Consider the following 21316-nt stretch of genomic DNA (forward strand, 5'->3'; position numbering starts at 1 on the left):
TCTGCCCTCAGTCTTGTCTTCAGTAAGTGAAAAGCATGTTCTATTGGGTTGAGATCAGGTGACTGACTTGGCCAGTGAAGAACATCCCACTTCTTTGCCTTGAGAAACTCTTGGGTAGCTTTTGCTGTATGTTTTGGGTCATTATCCATATGCAATATGAAGCAGCGTCCTATCAGTTTGGCAGCATTCAGCTGAATCTGAGCAGAAAGTATAGCCCTATACACTTCAGAATTCATCCTGCTGCTTTTATCAGCAGTCAGGTCATCAGTAAACACCAGTGACCCAGTTCCATTGGCAGCCATACATGCCCATGCCATAACACGGCCTCCACCATGTTTGACAGATGATGTGGTATGCTTTGGATCATGAGCTGTTCCTTTCCTTTCCATACTTTTCTCTTCCCATCATTCTGGCACAAGTTAGTCTTGGTTTCATCAGTCCAAAGAATCTTATTCCAGAACTGGGCAGGCTTTTTTAGGTGTTTGCTGGCAAAGGCTAATCTGGCCTTTCTGTTCTTGAGTGTTACCAGTGGTTTGCACCTTGTTGTGAAGCCTCTGTATTTACATCCATAAAGCCGTCTCTTGACTGTAGATGTTGACAATGACATGCCTTCCTCCTCAAGAGCGTTCTTGACCTGGCTAGATGTTGTGAAAGGGTTGCTCTTCACCATGAGCAGAATTCTGTGGTCATCCACTTTAGTTGTCTTCCGTGGTCTGCCAGGCCTTTTGCTGTTGCTGAGCTTGCCAGTTAAGTCCTTCTTTTTCAGGATGTTCCAAACTGTTGTATTGGCCACTCCCAATGTTTTTGCTATCTCTCTGATGAGTTTATGTTGTTTCCTCAGCCTAATGATGGCCTCCTTCACTTGCATGGACACCTCTTTGGACCTTTGGGAGTTCCAGTGAACAGCTACCAAATGCAAATGTAACACTCAGAACCACCTCCAGGCCTTTTCTTTACTTGATTGGTCATGGGGCACCCAGGAAACAGGCCCCACCTGGCCATGCAGCTGCTTGTCAGCCATTCGTTCCATTACTTATGAGTCACCAACGATGGGTGTGTGTGTGTATGCCACTGGCTGTACTTCCTGAATGGTTAGTGCCCCACTTTTGTCCAACCCCTTGAAAGTCCTGACTTCGCTCCCATCTGGGTGTGTTTCCTTTCAACTTCAATGTGGTGGTGTACAGAGGCCAACTGCCAAAACAGTTATCCTTGCTCCAATATTTCTGGTCCTGACTGTGTGTGTGTGTGTGTGTGTGTATATATATATGTATGTATGTATGTATGTATGTGTATATATATATATATATATATATTTCATTAAATTACTAATAATGTCCTGCCTTTGAATGGTGACCAAAACCTGACCTTTGAACTGACCCACCTCACTTTTCCTCATGACAATATTGGCTGTGGCGGTCTCTTGATAGGCCTCTTCATGAAACAGTTGACTTGGAGTCACCCAGTCACCAAAGCCACCCATGAGTCGAACTACAGGAGGATCTACATTATGTCTGCTAGCGCATTTAATTCGGTAGACTGGCAAGTTAAATGCCATTGCATTAAAACATGATTATTCACACCCACCCTGTTTCCCCGTTCCAGTACTTCATCGAATGCGCAAGCACGGTTCACACTCGAGCACTGTGCTGTTCTCCTGCTCTTAAAGGCGGCTCTCATTGGAGGAGCAGAAACTCTTCCTGTTTCTGCTGATTCCACACCCACCATCCCTCTCTTCCTCTATCCTTGTGTGTGTGTGTAGGGATGGCACGAGCATCCTGTTGGGGCTCAAAGCCCAGTGAGAAGTTGCCACTCTGCCCCCCCCCGCTCGGACACCAGTTCCCTCAGGAAGAACAGGGGAAGAAGGCAGTACTTCTTGTCCTCCCCCCATCATTGCTACAGTGGCAGTGGTGTGGGAGAGGCTGGTCATTTTCTGTAAATTCCCTGGCCTTAGGGAAAACGACCCGCTTGTCCCTTGCCGCAGTCGCTGTAGCAGGTGGGGGTGGAGGGAAGAAGGAGGGACCTATCCTCTTCCCCCCGCACCCGCTGGAGGCCAGGGTGAGAGGCTGGGGGGGTGACTTCCCTGTGCCAGCCCTTGACAGCTGGCATGAGGAAGAGGGGCAGTGGTGGTGGCATCCAGAGCTCGGGTTGGGGGGGGGCCTGCTAGCGTCTTCAAAGCTTCAAAGACGGCCCTGTTTTTGTCCACTGCTGGAGAAGCTGCGATTCTTCGAAGATTTGAAGATAATTCCCTAATTTTAAAAAAAGCTAAAGCGGGGGATAGAAGGAGGTAAAACTTAGTGTCATTTTAAGGGATAGAACAACCCCCTGCTCAGTGCAGGAAGCCTGATTCCCAGGTGGTCGCCCATCCAACTACTGACCGGGCCGACCCTGCTGAGCTTCCAAGATCAGACAAGCACGCGCACATCCAGCCCTTTGCTTGTTGGTGATGAAACTTTGAGTGCTGAGGAAGCTATGCAATCAGTAGCCGGAATACTGCACAGGGGCATTGAGAGCTGTGATTGGCCAGGAGGGAAATACAAACACTGCCATATATGGGCAGGCGTGGGAGGGGACTACGACCTTATACGGTGACAAACGTGGAAGAGCAGAGCACATGGGTGGGAAATAACGGAATAGCAGGGAAGTGGGAGATTGCGGTTCCAATACAAAGCGGGGACAGTGTAATGTGAAATACGGGGGACGAAAACTCATTGGAAGCATGAAAAACCGTAAGTGTAGATCGGCCCTACAAGGTAGCCACTTATGAATAGCTAAAAAAGAGGACAGAAGAGGGCAGCTATTTGTATAAAGTCTGCATATGCTAATTTATACGTGTGGATGCAAAGTTATAAATTATTATAATTTAAATAAAAATACAGTAGATCTCACCATAGTGCAGAAGACTGTGACCAGGTGACCTGTGTGCCTGCCTGTCCAGTCTGCTCTTCAGCTGCTAACTGTGGATGGGTAACACTTCCTAAGGCTCTTGATCTTTAAACTGGAATTGTACAGGACAGGCCTTCAAATAGAGGACACCTTCAAATAACGGACAGTCCTCTGGCTACCCTTCAAATAGAGGATTGTCCTTTGTAAAAGAGGGCACATGGCCACCCTATGCACATCTATGCTACATAGGAAGTGGCTGGAGGAAAGGGGTGTGTCTCTTCACTGAAAGCTGAAACATTCATAAATGCAGGTTTTCCAGTAAACTCTTCTGCTATCTTCTAGGACAGATGGGTGGGCGTTCACCAAGATGGAAGGACTACAAAGGAGGATCCAGAACACAGTGAAATGTCAAAACAATCTGTAGATTATCCACCTCTGGGAAATATCAGCATTGAGACTTCTGAGCTTTGGTGTGAGAAATCCCATGCGACTTTCTATGGAGGTTTCTTCCCTGGAAGGAAGATCTCCTACAGTGGTAAGGCCGATGTGAGCCAAATAAAAGGCATCAGTGGATTATTTTAATACAGTGGATATTCTGAGACTTCCTAATGAAGGCTGCAGTTTCTACATGTGAAACGGGGGCATACAATTTGTCGTTCAGAACAGTCTCAGAATGGAGGGTGAAATGCAGTGCTGGGGAGGTTACAGGGCAAAGACAGAAAATTCTGCCAGTATGTCTCTCTCTCTCTGCTGGATTTTGATACCCCTGGATTATCGGAACATAGAGAGAAGGGCAGCAAATCCTGGCAGGATGTCTACCTCCTTCCAGATTATGCTTAGCCTTATGCTAGGTCAGCCTTCCCTAACCTGGAGCCCTCCAGACATTTTGGGCTTCAACTCCCATCAGCCCCAGCCAACGTAGCCAGTAGTCAAGAATCCAAAACATCTGGAGGGCACAAGGTTGGGGAAAGCTGTGCTAGATAGTATCTCTGAACTTGAGACAACTGTTGAAAAATCTGGTGGGGAGACAAACAAGCATATCCGCAGGGTCCGAGTTTGCTACCCAGAGCAAATTCTGGCAGGGAGGCATGTTCTAGCCAACCCAACACTATGCTGCCCAAAGCAGCTGAATTGCATGATTTGAGAGATGGGATTCTTTGTAGAGGATTGCCTTGTTCTTACTGAGCTGGTCAACCTGTATCTGGGCTGTACCACCTCAGAGTGCAGGTAGTGGCCGCATGGTTGAATGGTCTTCTATACCAAAGCAAAGTTCCCTCCAAATAGAAAATGTGCATGTCAGAAAAGAGGATTTTAGCCTGAGACTTCTGCCTGACATGCTAGCTTTCTAGGTGCAAGGTTGTGGAGGAGCACTCCATTAAGTGGGCTCCACTGTCAATGTAAAGCAGTACAGCCTTGTTTCAGGCTGTGGGTTCTGCCAATGCCCTGCACTGTTGCCTGGGTTGCAGGGATCTGCTATGGATCAGATCTTGAGCAGGGTTCAGGTTAGGTCAGGTTTCTTAGGTCAGGGCTGGACAGAAAGTAGATGTCCAGAAGATAGATCTCCAGAAGTTTTGGACTTCAACTCCCAGTATTTCTAACAATTGGCTGTGCTGGCAGGGGCTTCTGGGAGTTGAAATCCTAAACATCTGGAGATCTACCTTCTGCCCACCCTTGTCTTAGGCAAGCAAGACAGGAAGTTAATGGGTCTGTGACCATACAATAAATGGTAGTGGTGGTGGTGGTGATGATGAAGGCAGGAAGAGATCAGCATCACAGAAGTTTCTGAGTGATTCTGAGGCTGGAAGCCAGACGGGGTTGTCTGTAAGTTGCTCCAACGAGGAGCAGAGCAAGACTGAGATTTAAATAATTAAATAAATGCCTTTAGAGTGGTTAGCTCCACTTCTATACTGACTGAGGCTTGGTTTCTTAAAGGGGCCTGGCTTATTTTAGCAATCTCAAGCTGCAACGACATGGAAGTAGGCCGGCGCACGCTAGTGTCCCCATGGCCCAAGTCTGAGCATGGTAGTGTGACCTCCTCTGGGCACAGGGGAGCTGACTCCTGGGTCTTTCTGTGAACTGCATCCTTGGGAGGTGGAATCCTCGAGACGCCTTTCCATGTCCGAGTCCTCTCCCTAAACTCTGGACTCTCTCCTTCTGAGGACAAGGGGTCAGGACCCTCTGAGGATGAGGGTTCAGGGTGCTGGTCCATGACTCCCATCACAAGCTATCCAGCTATTTACTACCAGCCCAGAAACCAGGTCTACCACTCTTAGTTTCAATAGAACTTAATCACAACTAACTTCATATGGATCAGGACAACAGTGATTGCTCTCTGTTCTCCTCTGGGCTTTCCCAGTTAACCGAAGGCACCTGAAGAATGCTGAAGGCAGAGAAGAAGGACCTTCAGTAGCTACAGGGTTGTTTCCTCCTATCCAACCAGGAACAAGCTCAGAGCGAGGTGGAGTCACAAAGGAGCACAGAGAGCAGGTCAGTGGTTGTTTTTTCTTCCCAACAGAAGAAATGGCCTCACAATAAAACAATAAATAACAATAAAACCACCCAAACATTGGGGGGTGCTAGCTTTTTAAAGATTAATTCTTGAACAAAAAACACATGTCTAGGGAATGGTCTGAGGGCACATGGTGCAGCCAACTTGCTGAAACTAAGACCATGAAACTAATGGTCATGGCCTGGATGGGAGACCACCTTGGAAGCCCATGTAGGCCGTCTTGAGTTTCCCTGGAAACATCCTGGAACAGGCAAGAAGGGGAGGCTATCTATGTAGCCATTTTTAATCATAAAGAACAATGGTCTGGTTTTCATAATCTTACTTGATGCCCTATTGTAGCACCAGTTAGAAGGCATTTTGGTCAGACTTCATAGGAGTTCTTGAAAAGTCATTCTGCCAAATGGTAAAGAGTGACATCTTTCCTCCCCAGCTTCCTGCTTCCGATACTCTGGCAGCTAACAGTTACAAAACAATACACTTGAATAAGGGTGAAATGGGGGGAAACACCCTTGGGTGTAGCTCAATGTAGTTAAGTATGCCTAAGGCTGCAATCGTATGCTATTTTACCTGAAAGGAAGTCCTATTAAACTCAGTGGGATTCACCTCTGAGTAATTATGCATAGAATCAGGCTGCATGTCCCATTGAAATCAAAGGGAATTAAGTATGATTAACTGTTCATGAGAATGTATCCCTGAAATTCTCTTTCAGGATGAGTTCCACCCTTAAAGGCAGCCTAAAAATAATTTTAAATGCATAAATGAGTGAATGAATGAATGAATGAATGAATGAATGAATGAATGGATTTATGCTGGAAGTACAAACCACAGATTCTCCTGAACATTATTGCAACACGGTTAAAACTGGTAGCATGGTCAAAAGCCTGATAGTTCTGAAACCAGAACGTTATTGGGCATTCTGCCCATCTATAAAGCCCATCCCTGGCAGGTCAGGATAAGACTTTTTAGGAACTGATCTATGGAGTATAAGGCCTGCTTTAATCCAGCTGAAGTGATTTGAAATGGGTGGTGGCATACATGTCAAAGATGTGTGGTGCCAAATATGTCACACACACAAAAAGTCTTGACGTTTTGTTTTCCTCCAGGTGCCAGAGATTGTCAAGTTACCTCAGATATCCAGAGACTTGCCCAGAGCTCATAGGAAAATACTTGAATCTGGTGAGCTCTCAAAAGAGCTTGTGATCCTTCCATTGCTTGTCCGGTTGGAGAGGGAGCCACTGACCAAGGCAAAAAGGCCGAGAGGTACAGCCACAGCCCCTGGACAGAGGGAGGGTACATGGCATGTGGTTTACAGTGATTCAGTAAAAAGGAACTCCCCCATACTGGACAGTACCAGTTCACCATCTGCTCTGGTTATCTGCTTGAAATAACTTGCATTGGATAGGCTTGTTTTTATTGGCCTCTTCCCAGCTAAGTTAGAACAGTGTCCTCGCATCAAAGGGAGTATCTGTGCTCACTTCAAAGCATTCTGCCCCCCCCCCGCTCCCAATCAAGCTACAAACAGTGTTCTACTTGAGGTAAAACAAAAGTAGACTTAATATTCTGCTGTAAGGTGGGGACACACTTACCACAGTCTTAAGACGTGTCCTTTCTCTCTTTATTTTTGGGGTCTAATTTGACTATTTTCTCCAGTTTTTCCCACAGCCGTAAAAATGGCCCTATGCAATTTAAATTCCCCCCCCCCCATCCCATTATTCCTTTTGTTTCTGATATACAGGCTGAGTGCTGTTACATATGTAGCCAAAACTACACCATCCATTCACAAAAAGAAGTTATCAGGAGGCTCAGGGAAGCCCTGAGGTTTGCAGAAATCCCCCCACCCTCCCTCAGGGGGGAAACAAGACCACTAAAGGGAAATCCCAAAGCAGCCCAGTGAGGACTTAGCATGCTCAGAGGCCATAAAATGCTGACAGTTGGGGTTAAAAATGGGAAAACCAGGTGGGAGGGGGAACAGAATGGAATAACGTGGAGGGGAGCATGGATGACTGACCAGAAGAGTAAACAGGAACATTTTGTTGCCAGTGCCACTTGTTCATTGTGCATCCCTGTTTCATTCCTGGTTTTCATTTTTGTGTGAAAAGTTGCACTTTTTTTTTAGGCTGAAAAACATTTAAAGAAAATGTGATATGATATGAATATTGCTGTTGCCACTGTCATCATTTTTATTAACAATCGAGGCAGAACTGGGAGCATCTGTTGGCCATTATTTATCAAACATATTCCTAGCGGGAATTTATGCAGCATTTGTTGAGGTTTCCTGTTCCTTCTTCAAAATCTACTACAGCTATGTGCTACAGAGTGCTGCTTGTAGGCATTTTTACTTTGAGTATGAGAGGAAAATGTTTTCAGCTGGGCAAAAAATGTTCATTAGTTAATAACTCCTGTGATTTTCTCTCTTACCTTTCAGGAGCTTGTTGCAATGTACCCAATGAGGTTGACATCCGTGATGATCAGTTGGCCCCTTTGCTGAATGATCTCATTTTGGAGCCAGAACATAGAAGAAATGAGGAGCAGCATCAGATGATCAGTGGTGGGATCTCAGAGGCTTCCCAAGGTAGCCTGCCTCCAATAAATAATGGGCAGTTTGCTCTCAATGGAAGGAAGAGAGAGGTGTGTGCTGAAAAGGACAGCAAGTCTCAAAGAGGTCAGTCACTCCGAAGAGGTAGACAAAGGGCTTTTCTACATGAGGCATTTATCGTGCACTCGTCATTCCCTATTCATGGTTGTTTATGGGTTCTTAAGATGACATTGTGACCCTCTAGTTTAACTTTTGTGTCTAAAGAGTGCTTTCGGCGAGTTTTTTTAGAGCAGAGGAAATGTGGCATTTAATGGTGAAAGTGAAAGAAAGCGCAATGTCCTCTTGTCTATTTGTGCTATTCCACTATGCCACAGTGCCACCTAGAGGTTATGTAGCAGAAAAGCAGGAAAGGAAACACTCTTCATGTTGCGCTCAGATCTCAATTCTGTGATGAAACTGACAGTAGATACAGCAGCTTAACAGCCGATTAACAGCCTCATATAATCAGTCCCACTGGGGCTCACTTTGGGGAAGGGCCATAGCTCAGTGGCAGAGGACATGCTTTGCATGCAAAATGTCCCAGGTTCAATCTCTAGGGCTAGGAAAGATGCCTGTCTGAAATACAGTCATAAGATTAAAGATGGCTTCCATGGAGCAGGTGTAGTATGAAGATCACGCTGGACTTTAGGGTAGGGGAGAAATGTTGGAACAGTGATGGCAGGAGATCACACCAAGAAAAAGGTTCACCAAAGGGTTAATTTGTTGTGAGAACTTCAAAAGTATAATAGGAAGGGGCACCCAGGGTGCAGAGCTAATTAACTCCCTTGGGTGCATGCAGAGAGCCCAAACAGGGTAGGGGACGCTGCCTAACCACCAAGTGGAGTTGAAGAAGTTTGTTTCTTAACCTGGGCTTGCTGTACATAAAAAAATTCAGTTCTGTATTGCATTCTTGTGTGCCTTTTACACAACCAAATAATGTTTGCTTTGCCATGTCTTTGTGGACTCAGCCACTCATGCTAACAGGAAAGAGTCCTGTTTATAGAAAGTAGTGGTGGCAGGAATGTAACACCATTTACTTGGATTTTTTAGGAACTAAAAAGGAAGTTGTAGATTTTGCTATTAACTGGAGAATTAGTGATTAACTTGGGTTCATTATTGGGATGTAGTCAGTTGCCCTGTACAACACTGTGAACATTGCAAAACCAGGAAATGCTTTCTATATGTACACAGGTGTTACCAAGGTGTTTGATAACACAGTTGTATTTGCCAAACTGCAACTATACTACAAACGTAAAACTGGTTTCACAATAATGGCTCCCTTTTACCCAAGGATCCATGGGAAATATAATTTTGTCACAGGCCGAGACTCTCTAGTATCGGCATGCTAAAAAGCCCTACAATTCCCAGAATTACCTAGAGGATGCCGTGACAATTAAAACGACCTTAAGTTTATAGTGTAGATTGTGTCCTATGATCTCTCAATCCACATTTTTTATTTCATATCTGAAAATGCCAGACACCGAAATGCAGGAATCAGCTAGTGCCACCTCCGTCACTTGTTACCACTGGCAACCAATTTACAGTGACTGTGAGACGAAGAGAGAGGAGGTATTAGTCACTTGTTTTGTGTTACCTTTTATTTTGTACAATATTCTGGAAAACCATCTTCAGAATTGTGCAAATATGCTGTCTAATAAAATGAAGAGGCAGAAATGGGTGAATGCTTTACCTTGGACATCACCAAGGCTGTACGTTATTTCAACAGCAAAAATCAATAGCAGCCCAAGCACGTTTCTTGACGATCACAAGAGCTAGAAACTTGCCTTACAAACAGCAACTAACTCATACAGAGATACTTAAAACCTTGAGTTCCACTCCAGATGGATTCTTGAATAGCACATCAAACCCACATGGGTGTGCAGAATGCAACTAGCCCTGAACATAAACTCTAAATGAAAGCAAACGATTTAAGCAGGGACGGAGCAGTTGAAGGTAGGGAAACATTTTGGAGTTAAGAAAAGCTGCAGCCTGCAGCCCCAGACTTGTTGGTTAAATCTGACATGGTATCCTAGTCACACAAAAGTGCAAGGAGTTTGCTTCCCAGAAGTACATTTTAATAACATTGCTCACCCCCCCTTCCTTTCCCACTCTTGTTCTCAAGAATGTCATAACAGCATTTCACTCAGCAGTCTCCTCCTGGGTCCTGATAGAGAAATCATCTGTCCATCATTCTTGGGATCCATCCAAACTACTGATGATCCCGAGCAATTTGGATCCATTCCAGACGAAGAAGGTAAGGACACAAAACCTACTGTAGTCTCTTGTCCAAAAAGAACAGATTGCGTGTATAACGCAAATGCCAGGCAACCCGAATAAATAGGTTACCCAGATCAGTGTGTCTTCCTCAAACAATACTACTTGTGTTAGCTCAGACACAACAGCTAATCTCTCTCTCTCTCTCTCTCTCCCTCTGTGTGTGTGTGTGTGTGTGTGTATGTTGTTGGAACTTGCCCAATACAGCAATATATTTCTCTTCTTTATAGCAAGTCCCTAAAGGAGAAGACAGCTCATTTATAAACTGGTCAGATATTTGTACTGTGTTTCAGCCAGGCAGTATGCGTCACCCAGCCCTAAAAGGCACTTTGATGCAATCTCCAGAATTTGACTGAAATGTTGTTGGCTTATAAGGAAGGAGAACATGCGTTGGGTCATGGATCTCTCTCTTCCCCTCCAATATACCGATGAGCATGCGCACGCACAGATGCACACAATGGGCAGAGCATTCCTGTGGTCCTGCTGACAATGACAGCCACTAATGCCGGTATAATGTTGGCGTAATGTAGTTGGGATCCTGTACATGGCCAGCAGTGACAGCAGCAGTGAACAGCAAAATAATGCAGTTTCAGAGATGACATAGCAACAGCCACAGACGCTCCCACGGCACCTCATGAGAGCATCACCCCCACCCACTGATCATGGCATTGCATATTGAAAATGAGCCCCACATTTTCCATCCTCACAAGGAACCAATCAGTGCACAGCTGTGGCAGAATGAGCCACAGTGTCACTCTGCCCAGCACCCATACAGAACACAACCTGACAGACATGACATCACGTTGCCCTCCCCTGTGCACACCCGGGCACATCGCAGAGGTGTCTGCAACCAGTGCTACACCCTCCAAAGCGTCCTGCAGAAGAAGGTGAAAGTGCCATTGTAGCACAGACAGTTGTGCCACCAACAACCACGCTTTAAGGGCCGAACAGATAAGCCACACAGATAAGGGTGAACTTTCCCATTACAACACCCAGTCAGTTCCACAGCGTTGTTGGAAGGCAATGTGTATGGAGAACCAGGGACTCCTCATAAGAATTGCTCAAATCCCACACAGACAATGCAAAAGCACAGTTTATGAGAGGAGCAGCTGGCAAGGGAGCGGACCAGAAGCACAGGGAACAGCAGGAACTGCAAGAGGTGGCTCAGCAGGAAAGAGGTGGCTCAGCAGGAAAGAGGTGGCTCAGCAGGAAAGAGGTGGCTCAGCAGGAAAGAGGTGGCTCAGCAGGAAAGAGGTGGCTCAGCAGGAAAGAGGTAGCTCAGGAAAGAGGTGGCTCAGGAAAGAGGTGGCTCAGCAGGAAAGAGCACTAAAGCAGAAAACAGGGGACTCTTCTCGCCACCATAGGGCAAAATGGATGGTTTGGCTCCTGGCCAACAGCAATGATGTCAAAGGCAAAAAGCCATGGAGAAGGAAAGGCGAGAGCCCATGTCTCCCCGCTTCTCAGAGCAGCTCCCTAAGCCAACGGCCACAGGAACAAACAGGAGATGCAGACACGATGGGGCTTGTGTCATCCCCTAGGGCAGCCTTTCCCAACTGGGTGCCTTCCAGATGTGCTGGACTGCAATTGGCCATGCTAGCTGGGCATGATCAGTGGGCACCAGCTTGGGGGGCTGCTCCAGGGTCAGGGCTGGCTCCAGGTTTTCGAGGCCCCCTGGGCAATGCACCCTCAAAGGGCCCCCCTTCCTGAGCGAGGCTGCCTTCTCACTGGCATTGCCACCAGTTGCTATTGCTCCTCATCCTTCTTACAGCGCTTGCTTGCTTGCCAGGCAGAGAGCAATTAGGCAGTGGCATCTCCTGCTCCTCCTTCTCGCCCCCAGAGTTGCCTGGGCCAGAACGAGAGGCAGGAAAACAAGCAGGTTACAGTGTTCAAGAGGAGGAGCAACTCCAGAGGGGTCTTATCAGTGGGCCCCTCCTGGAGTGTAGGCCCTTGGCAGGTGCCTGGCTATGCCTACTCTTGATGCCAGCCCTGCACAGGCTCACAGCTTACTGGACCAGCCCTATCAGCCAGGACAGAAGTGGCATTGTATAGAGCTGTGGTCCTATGGAACCTCACAGGAATGGCACATATGAGGGAGGGAGTTCTGAAAGCCACAGATCAGTGACTTCTGAAAGCAGTGGAGGTAAAGAGAGTTGCCAGCATTTCCGTTGTAGCAGGGCTCCTCTGCCTTTCAATGCTGAAACAGATGCAGTGTTCTCCATCTCTACATCCTTCAGCAGTTACATAACTGTCTCAAGGGTCTTTCAGAGGTGCTAGAGAGCCCTGATAGAACAAAAATGCAAACGCCCCCACACAGGGACAGCTCCCCATTTGTAAGTGTGGAGTTAAGTTTTCTGTTGGGTGTTTGTATCTGGAGTCCTGAAGCTAGGAATGACTGCACCTGACCTGTTATATAGCTATTTCTAGAATCTTTCCAAGGAACTAGACGTAATACTTTGAGGCGTGGGTTCGCCTTTTGTTGTTCGTGTGACTGGGGTGCCTAGTCTTCAGATGCCCAGTTATAGGAATGGAGTTGAAGTTTCTGTTTGTTTATTTTATTTTTTATGTATTTATTTATTTCTGTACCGCCCAATAGCCGAAGCTCTCTGGGCAATTCACAAAAATTGGAATCCAGAGGCAGAGTAAAATATTTTAGCAAGCTGCTCTTCCTGTTTTGTAAGTGGGCCATGCTGTTTGTTGTTTATGCCAATTGGTCCAATTTTTTGTGCAAAATGTACACTCGTATGCACCAAGACTCCATGGCATCACCAGAATTTCCACTTATATGCTGTAAGGCATGAGGACAGGGTGACGGAGCTTCATGCCATGTACTTGTGGCCTGTGTTCCTTGGCTGGGGTTTATGTACTTCTGGAGTACATGACTTGGCTGCCGAGTTAATCAGAATCCTCTGCTCTGTAGTGGTTGTGGGGGTGGAGAAAGAGGCCCTCTATTGAGTTCACGGGGAATGGTTTAGCCCCTATTTGTCAGCATAATGTTAGACCATCATCAGGGATGGGTCCTGGGTCTGAGCAAGCATAGGTTTCCAGGGGATTCCCACGACTTCCCTGCCACAACTCCATTGTGGCCATTGTGCTGTAGATCCCTGACATGGGCATATCTTTAGGATCTGTCGGCATCCTATTCTTGTCCAGCCAGGTTAATTGGGGGTAGGATTGACCTGTAAATGACTGCTTCCACCTAATAGCCAATTAGCAGCAAGATTTATTTCCCTGGGGATGAGCAGCTATGTTGAAGAGATGAAAAGCTATGTAAGAGCTGTGACTGACAGTGGTGCTAACAAGGTCAATATAAATTGTATCAGGGGGCTAAAATTAACTGTTATTGCAGAGAAGGGGTATAACTGAAGGGGACACAGCTGCCTCCCGAGGGAGTAGGGACCGTTATATCCCAAAAATGTCACTGCCCCTTTTCTCTGCCATTCCCAACTGCCAAAAATAATCCACAGGGCAGTATCCAGTGCGGCAGGAGTGCTACTTTAATTCACACTGCACTAGTGTAAGGGACCTCTAGCAGAACGCCAATAGGATTAGCATTATAAGTTTTCAGGCGAATTCCATTATGCCAGATAATGCTATTGGCGCTAGAGGCCCCTTTAGCCAACGCAACATAATTCATGTTAGCACTCGTGCCACATTGGGTATGGCCCACAGCCTCTAGGCCCACTGAGAGCCCTGTCATCTAGGCTTGCCTCCCTTTTTCCTGATAGGGCTGCTGTGCCCAACACTTATGTCACAAGCGGGAAGTTGACAGATGAAGTCTTCCTCACCGATTCATCTCCAGGCCAGGCAAAGCTTCATCTGTTGAATTTCTTCCAGTCGTGCACATTAGAGCCCTACGTCATGCCCTCAGCACAGCAGAATTGTGCAGCAATCGTAAGCCATGGGCCTTGCTTAGGTTAGAACTAGGAGGCTGCTTCAGATTTTTAATATTGGATCTTATCGAAAGAAGGCCTCTGTGCTAGTCTTGAGGGAAAGTGGTGTGGACCAGACTCTGAATGGCATGGAGGGTGTTAAAAAAAAATCCTGGATTTGGGGTTGAGTTTAGTGGGGTCATAGGGCAGAGCTTTGGCTACTCCCCTCCCCAACCCTTTAGCTTGAGCTGTTAAGCCCCTGCTCAAGAAGCACTTAGCCACAGTCATTAGAGGATGGACAGGCTAGGTGCTTTGATCAGGGCCCGTAATGCCGCAGTCTTGGATCTGTGAGACTTGGATCTGTGAGACTGCACAGCTTGAGCAATTAATTCTCAAGACTTTTGCTGTGTTTGATGGATCACAGTAATGGCCTTACTCATTAATGTTTGCCTTTGCCTTTGCAGTGCTCTTCTTAGACAAAGTGCTTTTATACAGCTATCTTACCCACTAGCCCAATACAGAAATGTCATGGTACCCCAGTGTAGTGTAGTGGTGAGAGTGTTGGACTGGGGCTCAGGAGGCCGGGTTCCAGTCCCCACTCAGCTGTGAAGCTCACTGGGTGACTTTGGGCCAGTCACTGGGACTGTTTGCATGATCACACAGGTTTGTTGTTGTTGTTGTTGTTCAGTCGTTCAGTTGTGTTCGACTCTTCGTGACCCCATGGACCCATGGCTTATTTAAGCCATGGTCAGATGTAGCATGTGCTGGTGGCCATTTTGAACATTCAAGCCATGACTGCAGTTTGTTGTGTCATCCAAACCCAGTAGGGGAGGTTTGAGCGAGGGTTAAACAAACCTTGCAGAACCCATCGTCTATTTTAGGGTTATGCACGGGTTGTTGGCCGACATTACAAGGTGCAGTCAAGGCTTGAATTTTCAGGATGGCACCCATGGGCACTGCAGCTTGTCATGGCTTAAATAAGCCATGACGAGCCATGACAATCGTGCAGACCTGGTCACTGACTCTCAGCCTAACCTACCTCACAAGGTTCTTGTGAGGATAAAATTGAGAGGAGGAACTATGTAAGCTGGCTTGGGCTCCTTGCAAGAGGAAAAAAGGAGGGATATAAATGTCATAATAAATAATAAAAAATAAAAATAAAAATAGTTGCTTGGTGTTCTGCCAAACTGAGTACAAACTGATGCAACCTTCTGGTTGTGTGGGTAAGATGGGAGCTGTGTGGCCCATGAAGTTTCCAGTTCAAATGTTTCTTCTGCCATGATCTCACTCAGAGGCCTTAGGGAAAACTGTATGCTTTAAGTCCCCATCTGCTATATGAGGATAATAATACTGACCAACCTTACTGGGTTGTTGAAAGGATGACTAAGATAATATAAAACTGCTCAGGAGAGAGGCTATATAAAACAAAATCTAATCTCTTGCACTGTCCAGCTATAGTACAGGAAAGCACTGGACCCACATATGGTCTTAATTAACCAGGGACAATGTCATCCTCTGGACAAGTAGTGTTTGATTTTATAAGAAGGGAATACTCATGTTATCCACTTGTGTGGTATCTGCTCTTATTTGTCTAACATTCCAGTAAGTGCAAGCTGTCATCTGCCTACATTTCTGACCCATTAGAGTTTTAATCACTCATAACATAACGAGGTGAAATGTTTTCACTGACTTCGCTAAAGAAATATCCTAGTCTATTACTGCCTACAGGGCACATGTCCTTGAGTGTCCTGCTTCTTCTTTACTAGGATCTGCTGTGTTCTCTGGCAAATTTACAGGGATGTCTGCTCCTGTTCAATTTCTGGGCTGACACCACCTTGGGCTTCTACACATGGGGCTTTTATCCTGCAATTGAGATTGGTTACTCACAAAAGTTTGTGGGTCCTTTACATGATGTCGTCAGCCTCCAGAGCCTCTCCTGTGTCTTCTGACCTTTATCCTGCTTTTGTAAAGATCAGAGATAATGAGCCATTAAATACAGCGTGTGGAATTTCCCCATGAAAAGAGGAAGTCATGCAATAATAGGAGCTATACCACAGCACAATCTAATGGCTGTATAATGAAACATATAGAACTTGCAGATAAATGGGGAGGAGGGGAGGGAACTGCATGTAAAGGGCCAATCTTAATCCTGAAAAGAATTCAGAAGCAGAAGCCCCGGTAAAACTGTGGGATGGAAAGACTATGTGTGGAGAAGCCCCTTTTACATAATAACTTTTATTCGGCCTTCAAGTACTACTTTTGCAACAGTGTGAAGTGAACTCTATTGCCCCCTCTGGTAAAATCACAGAATAGTAGGGTTGGAAGGGGCCTATAAGAACATCGAGTCCAATCCCCTGCTCAGTGCAGGAATCCAAGTCAGAGCATCCCTGACAGGTGGCTGTCCAGCCTCATCTTGAATGCCCCCAGTGTGGGAGAGCCCGCCACCTCCCTAGGTCATTGGTTCCATCATAGTATTGCTCTAACAGTCAGGAAGTTTTTCCTGATGTTCAGCCAGAATCTGGCTTCCTGTAACTTGAGCCCATTATTCTGTGTCCTGCACTCTGGGATGATCGAGAAGAGATCCTGGCCTTCCTCTCTGTGACAACCTTTCAAGTACTTGAAGAGCGCTACCATATCTTCCCCTCAGTCTTCTCTTTTCAAGGCTAAACATGCCCAGTTCTTTCAGTCTCTCCTCATAGGGCTTTGTTTCCAGTCTCCTGATCATGTTCATTGTCCTCCTCTGAACCCTCTCGAGTTTGTCTGCATCCTTCTTAAAGTGCTGTCTTCCACCTTTTTTTCTTGTTGGAGTTGTTTATAATTGTGCCTTCAGAATTTCCCTTTTTAAAAACTCCCACACATCTTGGACTCCTTTTCTCATTAGAGTCAGTTGCCATGGGACCTTACTTATACTTGTTCTGAGTTTATTAAAATTCGCTTTCCTAAAATCCAGGGTACGTGTAGCCTGAGAGAATGCATCCTTGGCTATTTCTATATATGACACCCCCTTCTTTTTAAAAACACTACCCTTTATTTCTTATCTGAAAATAAGTAATACAGTTTAACTGCCTCTCCCATATTAGTACATAATCCTTCCAAATTATTGGCTTTAATTGTTAACTATATCTGGAATACTGTCTCTGATCTGCTTGCTTCTCATTCAAGATAAATTCTGCTTCTGATCCTTGAGCATTTTTCTCAGCCATAATTTTGTTGTTATTTCTTGTATCTTCCCCTCTGTCTTCTGAATTGTTTGGTACACTCGTCAGTTCAGATTGTGGCTCCTGGATTTTTTCTTGGAATCTGTCTCCAAAACTGCCTGAATATTCCCTTTGCTGTTCTCTTCCCACATACCTCAGTTGTTTTCTGTTTCTCCTGTGCTCCTTTTCTTTTTGTCTGTACACTATATATGAATGTGGTGTTCCTGTGATGCCTGTTACTACTGCTGCTGGTTCCCAAAGTACATCTTGTTGTTGAACCCTTACAGAATTTCCTATCTTCAGCACTTTGAGTAAATTTGCACCCCAATTATGATTTTTTTTTGTTTATGCCTGTGTTTGTTATGGGGTTTTTTTTTTGTTATGTTTTTATCTGATCTCATCTCCCTTTTGGATGTTTGCTGAAATTTGTCTACTTGTGCTTGGAAGATTAGGTTTCAGTTGTCTGCTTATTAAAAGCTCTGATGGATATGCATTTCCCACTATTGGTGCATTTTGGTAGCTTGGCAAGTGTAAGTATATATCCTGATTGGTTTGGTTTGCTTTTTCATCTTGGTTTTCAGTCTGTACATACTTCTCTACTAGTCCATTTGACTGTGAGTAGTATGGGCTTGTGAGTATGTGTTTAAAATCCCACTCTTTAGCAAATATTGCAAATTTAGCTGATGTATATTGAGGCCCACTGTCAGATATAATTTCATCACATATTCCACATCTTGCTAGAATTCATTTGGTAACATTGACTACTGTGCTTGCCCTGGTAACTGTACAATCTCTGGATACCGGCTATAATAGTCCACAATGGACAGATAGTACTTTTGTTCTCTTGTGAACAGATCAGTCCCAATTTGCAGCCATGCCCTGTTAGGTGTGTCTCTAAGGGCTCCTTCACACTGAGCTTTTATCCTGCGATTGAGATTGCTCCTTCACGGAAGTTTGCAGGCTCTTTACATGACACCATGATCATTCAAGGCATCTCCTGCACTAAATGCCCTTTGTTCCATTTTTAAATAGATCACTGATGAGCTATCAAATTACCCCTTTGTGTTCCGCTTCAGTTTCCTCCATGAAAAGAGTAAAAGCGGCAAGAAGAGGAGCAAGATCAAGGACAGATAATGGAAGACTCAGATACGGGGGAAGGTGTGGGGGGAAAGGAAGCATGTGAAAAAGGGAGTCGTGATCCTGCATTTAAAACGGAAGCAGAAAGTCCTGTATTGAAATCCAGGATTTCAGGCTGGTGTATATGCCCTAGGTGTTATTGGTTCTTTGGCATTTTCCTTTTGACAACCCAAATATGTGGAGCACTCGGATGTCTTCTATCTGAACACTCATCCCTGGCCAATATAATATGTCTCATACCAATCTTTTGCGGTAACACTGTGCCAAAATGTTCTGTGTGAATCTTCTCTAGCATGCTTGATCTTAATGATTTTGATTTTAATGATCTTAATGAACTATTTGTTCTCCTCAAAGTATATGTCCCTTTTCTCTTGTTAATTCTTCTTTGACAAGCAAAGGGCTGGATGCACCTGATGTCGTAAGCTAAGCAGGGTCAGCCCTGGTTAGTACTTGGATGGGAGACTACCTGGGAATCAGGCTTCCTGCACTGAGCAGGGGGTTGGACTGGATGGTCTTGTAGGCCCCTTCCAACCCTGTGATTCTATGATATGATAATCTATGACATTCCAGAAGTCTTTAATTTCCCATGGTTCTTGAAATTTGGCTTTGGGCCAACCACCTTCTATCATTCTAAGTAACTTTTGCATAGCTTCATCTTGCTCTGTTTCATGTCCTATTTCCTTCATTTTCTCCTCTGTTGCTTGAAAGTTCCTGAGCATCTTATGTACTTGCTCCTCCAGATCTTCTTCCTCTTTTCCATTCCTTCCTGGTAGAAATGTTCTGGATAGTGTGTCTGCTACAGGTATTTCGTTCCCTAGTTTGTAAGTAATTCTCAGGTCATATTTCTGTAGACATAAAATAATTCTTTGCAATCTGGTGGGTGTCTCAGCTACAGCCCCTTTCATTATATGTTCAAGAGGCCTGTCTTCACTGTTACTGTTCTATGATACATTTGTGCTGGTATGCAGCTGACGTCAGCTCCTGAGTCTAGTTTGAAAGTAATCATTTTCTTATCTCTGCCTACTTTTATATCCACATAGGCTTCGTTTTGTTCGTTGTCTCCCTTGTTACTGATGCAAGAAAAAGTGAATTTGTGCTGCCTATTACTTCTGGAGGTTCCTCTCTCTCCTGTATCTCATTCGCTTGTCTCAGACTTTTCCCCCTGCAATGCATACTTGTGTGAAATTATTTCTCTTTTCTAGGTATGGCAAATCTTACCCCATGCTGGGCTTTCCTCCATTTTGCTGTGTAATTCTGTGACCCACTCATCTACTGCCTGCCTTGTCCCTTGCTGCCTTTCATAAAAGAGTTCGTATTGAATAGAGACATTTTTTCTGGGTGTGCAGTATGCTTCAGACAATGCAAACAGTACTGTAGTCTTCTTTCTATCCTTTGCAGATAGTTTGCTGCTGGGCCCCCAGGCCCTACAGATATCTCTGCCTTTCTGCCCAGGGCTGATCTGGAACTGTACAGTCTTTTGTTCTTCAGACCACTTGTCTGCTTCTGGTTAGGGATGTCAGAGAATTCCAGTGCATTCGGCCCCTCGTAATCCATCGCGGAACGGCCTGCCCCCCCTGCACCCCACGGATCCCCCCCGGGACGAGACTTACCTGGGGCGGATGTTCCGGACGGCGGTGGCTCCAGCGGCGGCTTCGGCAGCAGTGGCTGGTCTTCCGAACGGCCGCCGCCGCCATTTGCATTCTGTGTATCTTCCCCCCCCATAGACGTGATAGGCTACGTAAGTCTTTGCGTTCCCCTTTGTTTTCTTCGTCTTAGTCTGCGTAAATATTGACGTAGGCTAAGACGGCGAAAAATAAGGAACACAAATGGCGGCGGCCATAGCCATCGCCATTTGCGTACGCGTTTTTTTGTTGTTGTTGTTACCCAGAGCCCTCCGCGGCTCGAAATCCGGCTGCGGACGGCCCTGGCCTCGGCCTGGCCAGCTGCTCTGCGGAGCTGCCGTGGAGCACAGCCAGCCATTGAGGATTCCAGGGGGGAGGACCGGATCGCCTCCCCCCCCCGTCGAGGATTCCGGGGGGAGGGATGGAACACCTCCCCCCCCACCATGAACAGAATCGGCAAAAAGGTAAGTCACTGTCGTACATCCCTACTTCTGGTCCTGCAAAGATTAGTTCCATGAGCTCCCTCCACTGGGCCCAATTTTTAGCAATATTCACATTATCGAAGTAGGAGGTACTTAGGAGGTACTTAATCTCATGCTAGAGGCTATCTCTATTCTCTGCTGTGGTATTTTCAGCTTTTAGTTCGGTTTTACTTCTGACACCCTGTTCTATCTTTCATCTCTCACAAACCAGCTGATCCCATCTTGTTGTAAGGACAACTTTTCTACAGCCTTCCAGTATTTTCTTTACAACAGTGTGGACTGAACTCTATTGCCCCCTCTGGTAGCCTGAGAGAATACACCCTTGGCTATTTCTGTATAATTACAGCTCCCTCCATCATGTTTCAACTCTTGGGCGAAGACAAACATAACAACTTAAGAGCAGTGGTAGAAGTTTGAATTATCATTTTCTTCAATACAAATTTAACTTTTCTATCCTGTGTTGAGGTCTGAAAATCCAGTTCTGTAAGTTTTCAGGGTGGTTCTGTTTGACTGGGGGTGGGGGTCTATAGAAAGTGGCTATTGGCTAGCAGTTGTGACACCCTCGACATACTTCCCCTTCCTCCCAATCCTTGGATCAGTTTTCCAATGTTTTTGAAATGAATGTGAAAGATGAACATATATGTAGATGAACATATATGTAGATAGATAGATAGAGATATATACACCTGTGTGTGTGTTGCGTTAAAATACTTTTTAAAGGCAGATAGCTAAAATGAAGCATATGAGGCAATCAAGACTGATGACTGA

The 21316-nt window shown here is 45.5% G+C and overlaps 1 protein-coding gene across 1 annotated transcript in view; it reads left to right on the plus strand.

Annotated features, from left to right (window-relative positions):
* KIAA2012 (KIAA2012 ortholog) overlaps positions 1-21316 on the plus strand; it is a 106396-nt gene that overhangs the window by 33193 nt on the left and 51887 nt on the right. The window contains exons 6-10 of the mRNA XM_084818035.1: positions 3226-3418; positions 5240-5370; positions 6496-6652; positions 7818-7964; positions 10090-10221. Of these exons, the coding sequence (XP_084674161.1) occupies positions 3226-3418; positions 5240-5370; positions 6496-6652; positions 7818-7964; positions 10090-10221 (760 nt within the window). The remainder of the gene's footprint in view (positions 1-3225; positions 3419-5239; positions 5371-6495; positions 6653-7817; positions 7965-10089; positions 10222-21316) is intronic.

The sequence above is a fragment of the Heloderma suspectum genome, chromosome 1 (assembly GCF_057233095.1).
Source record: "Heloderma suspectum isolate Gila_16-S chromosome 1, 16-S_ref, whole genome shotgun sequence".
NCBI classification, from domain to species: Eukaryota; Metazoa; Chordata; class Lepidosauria; order Squamata; family Helodermatidae; genus Heloderma; species Heloderma suspectum.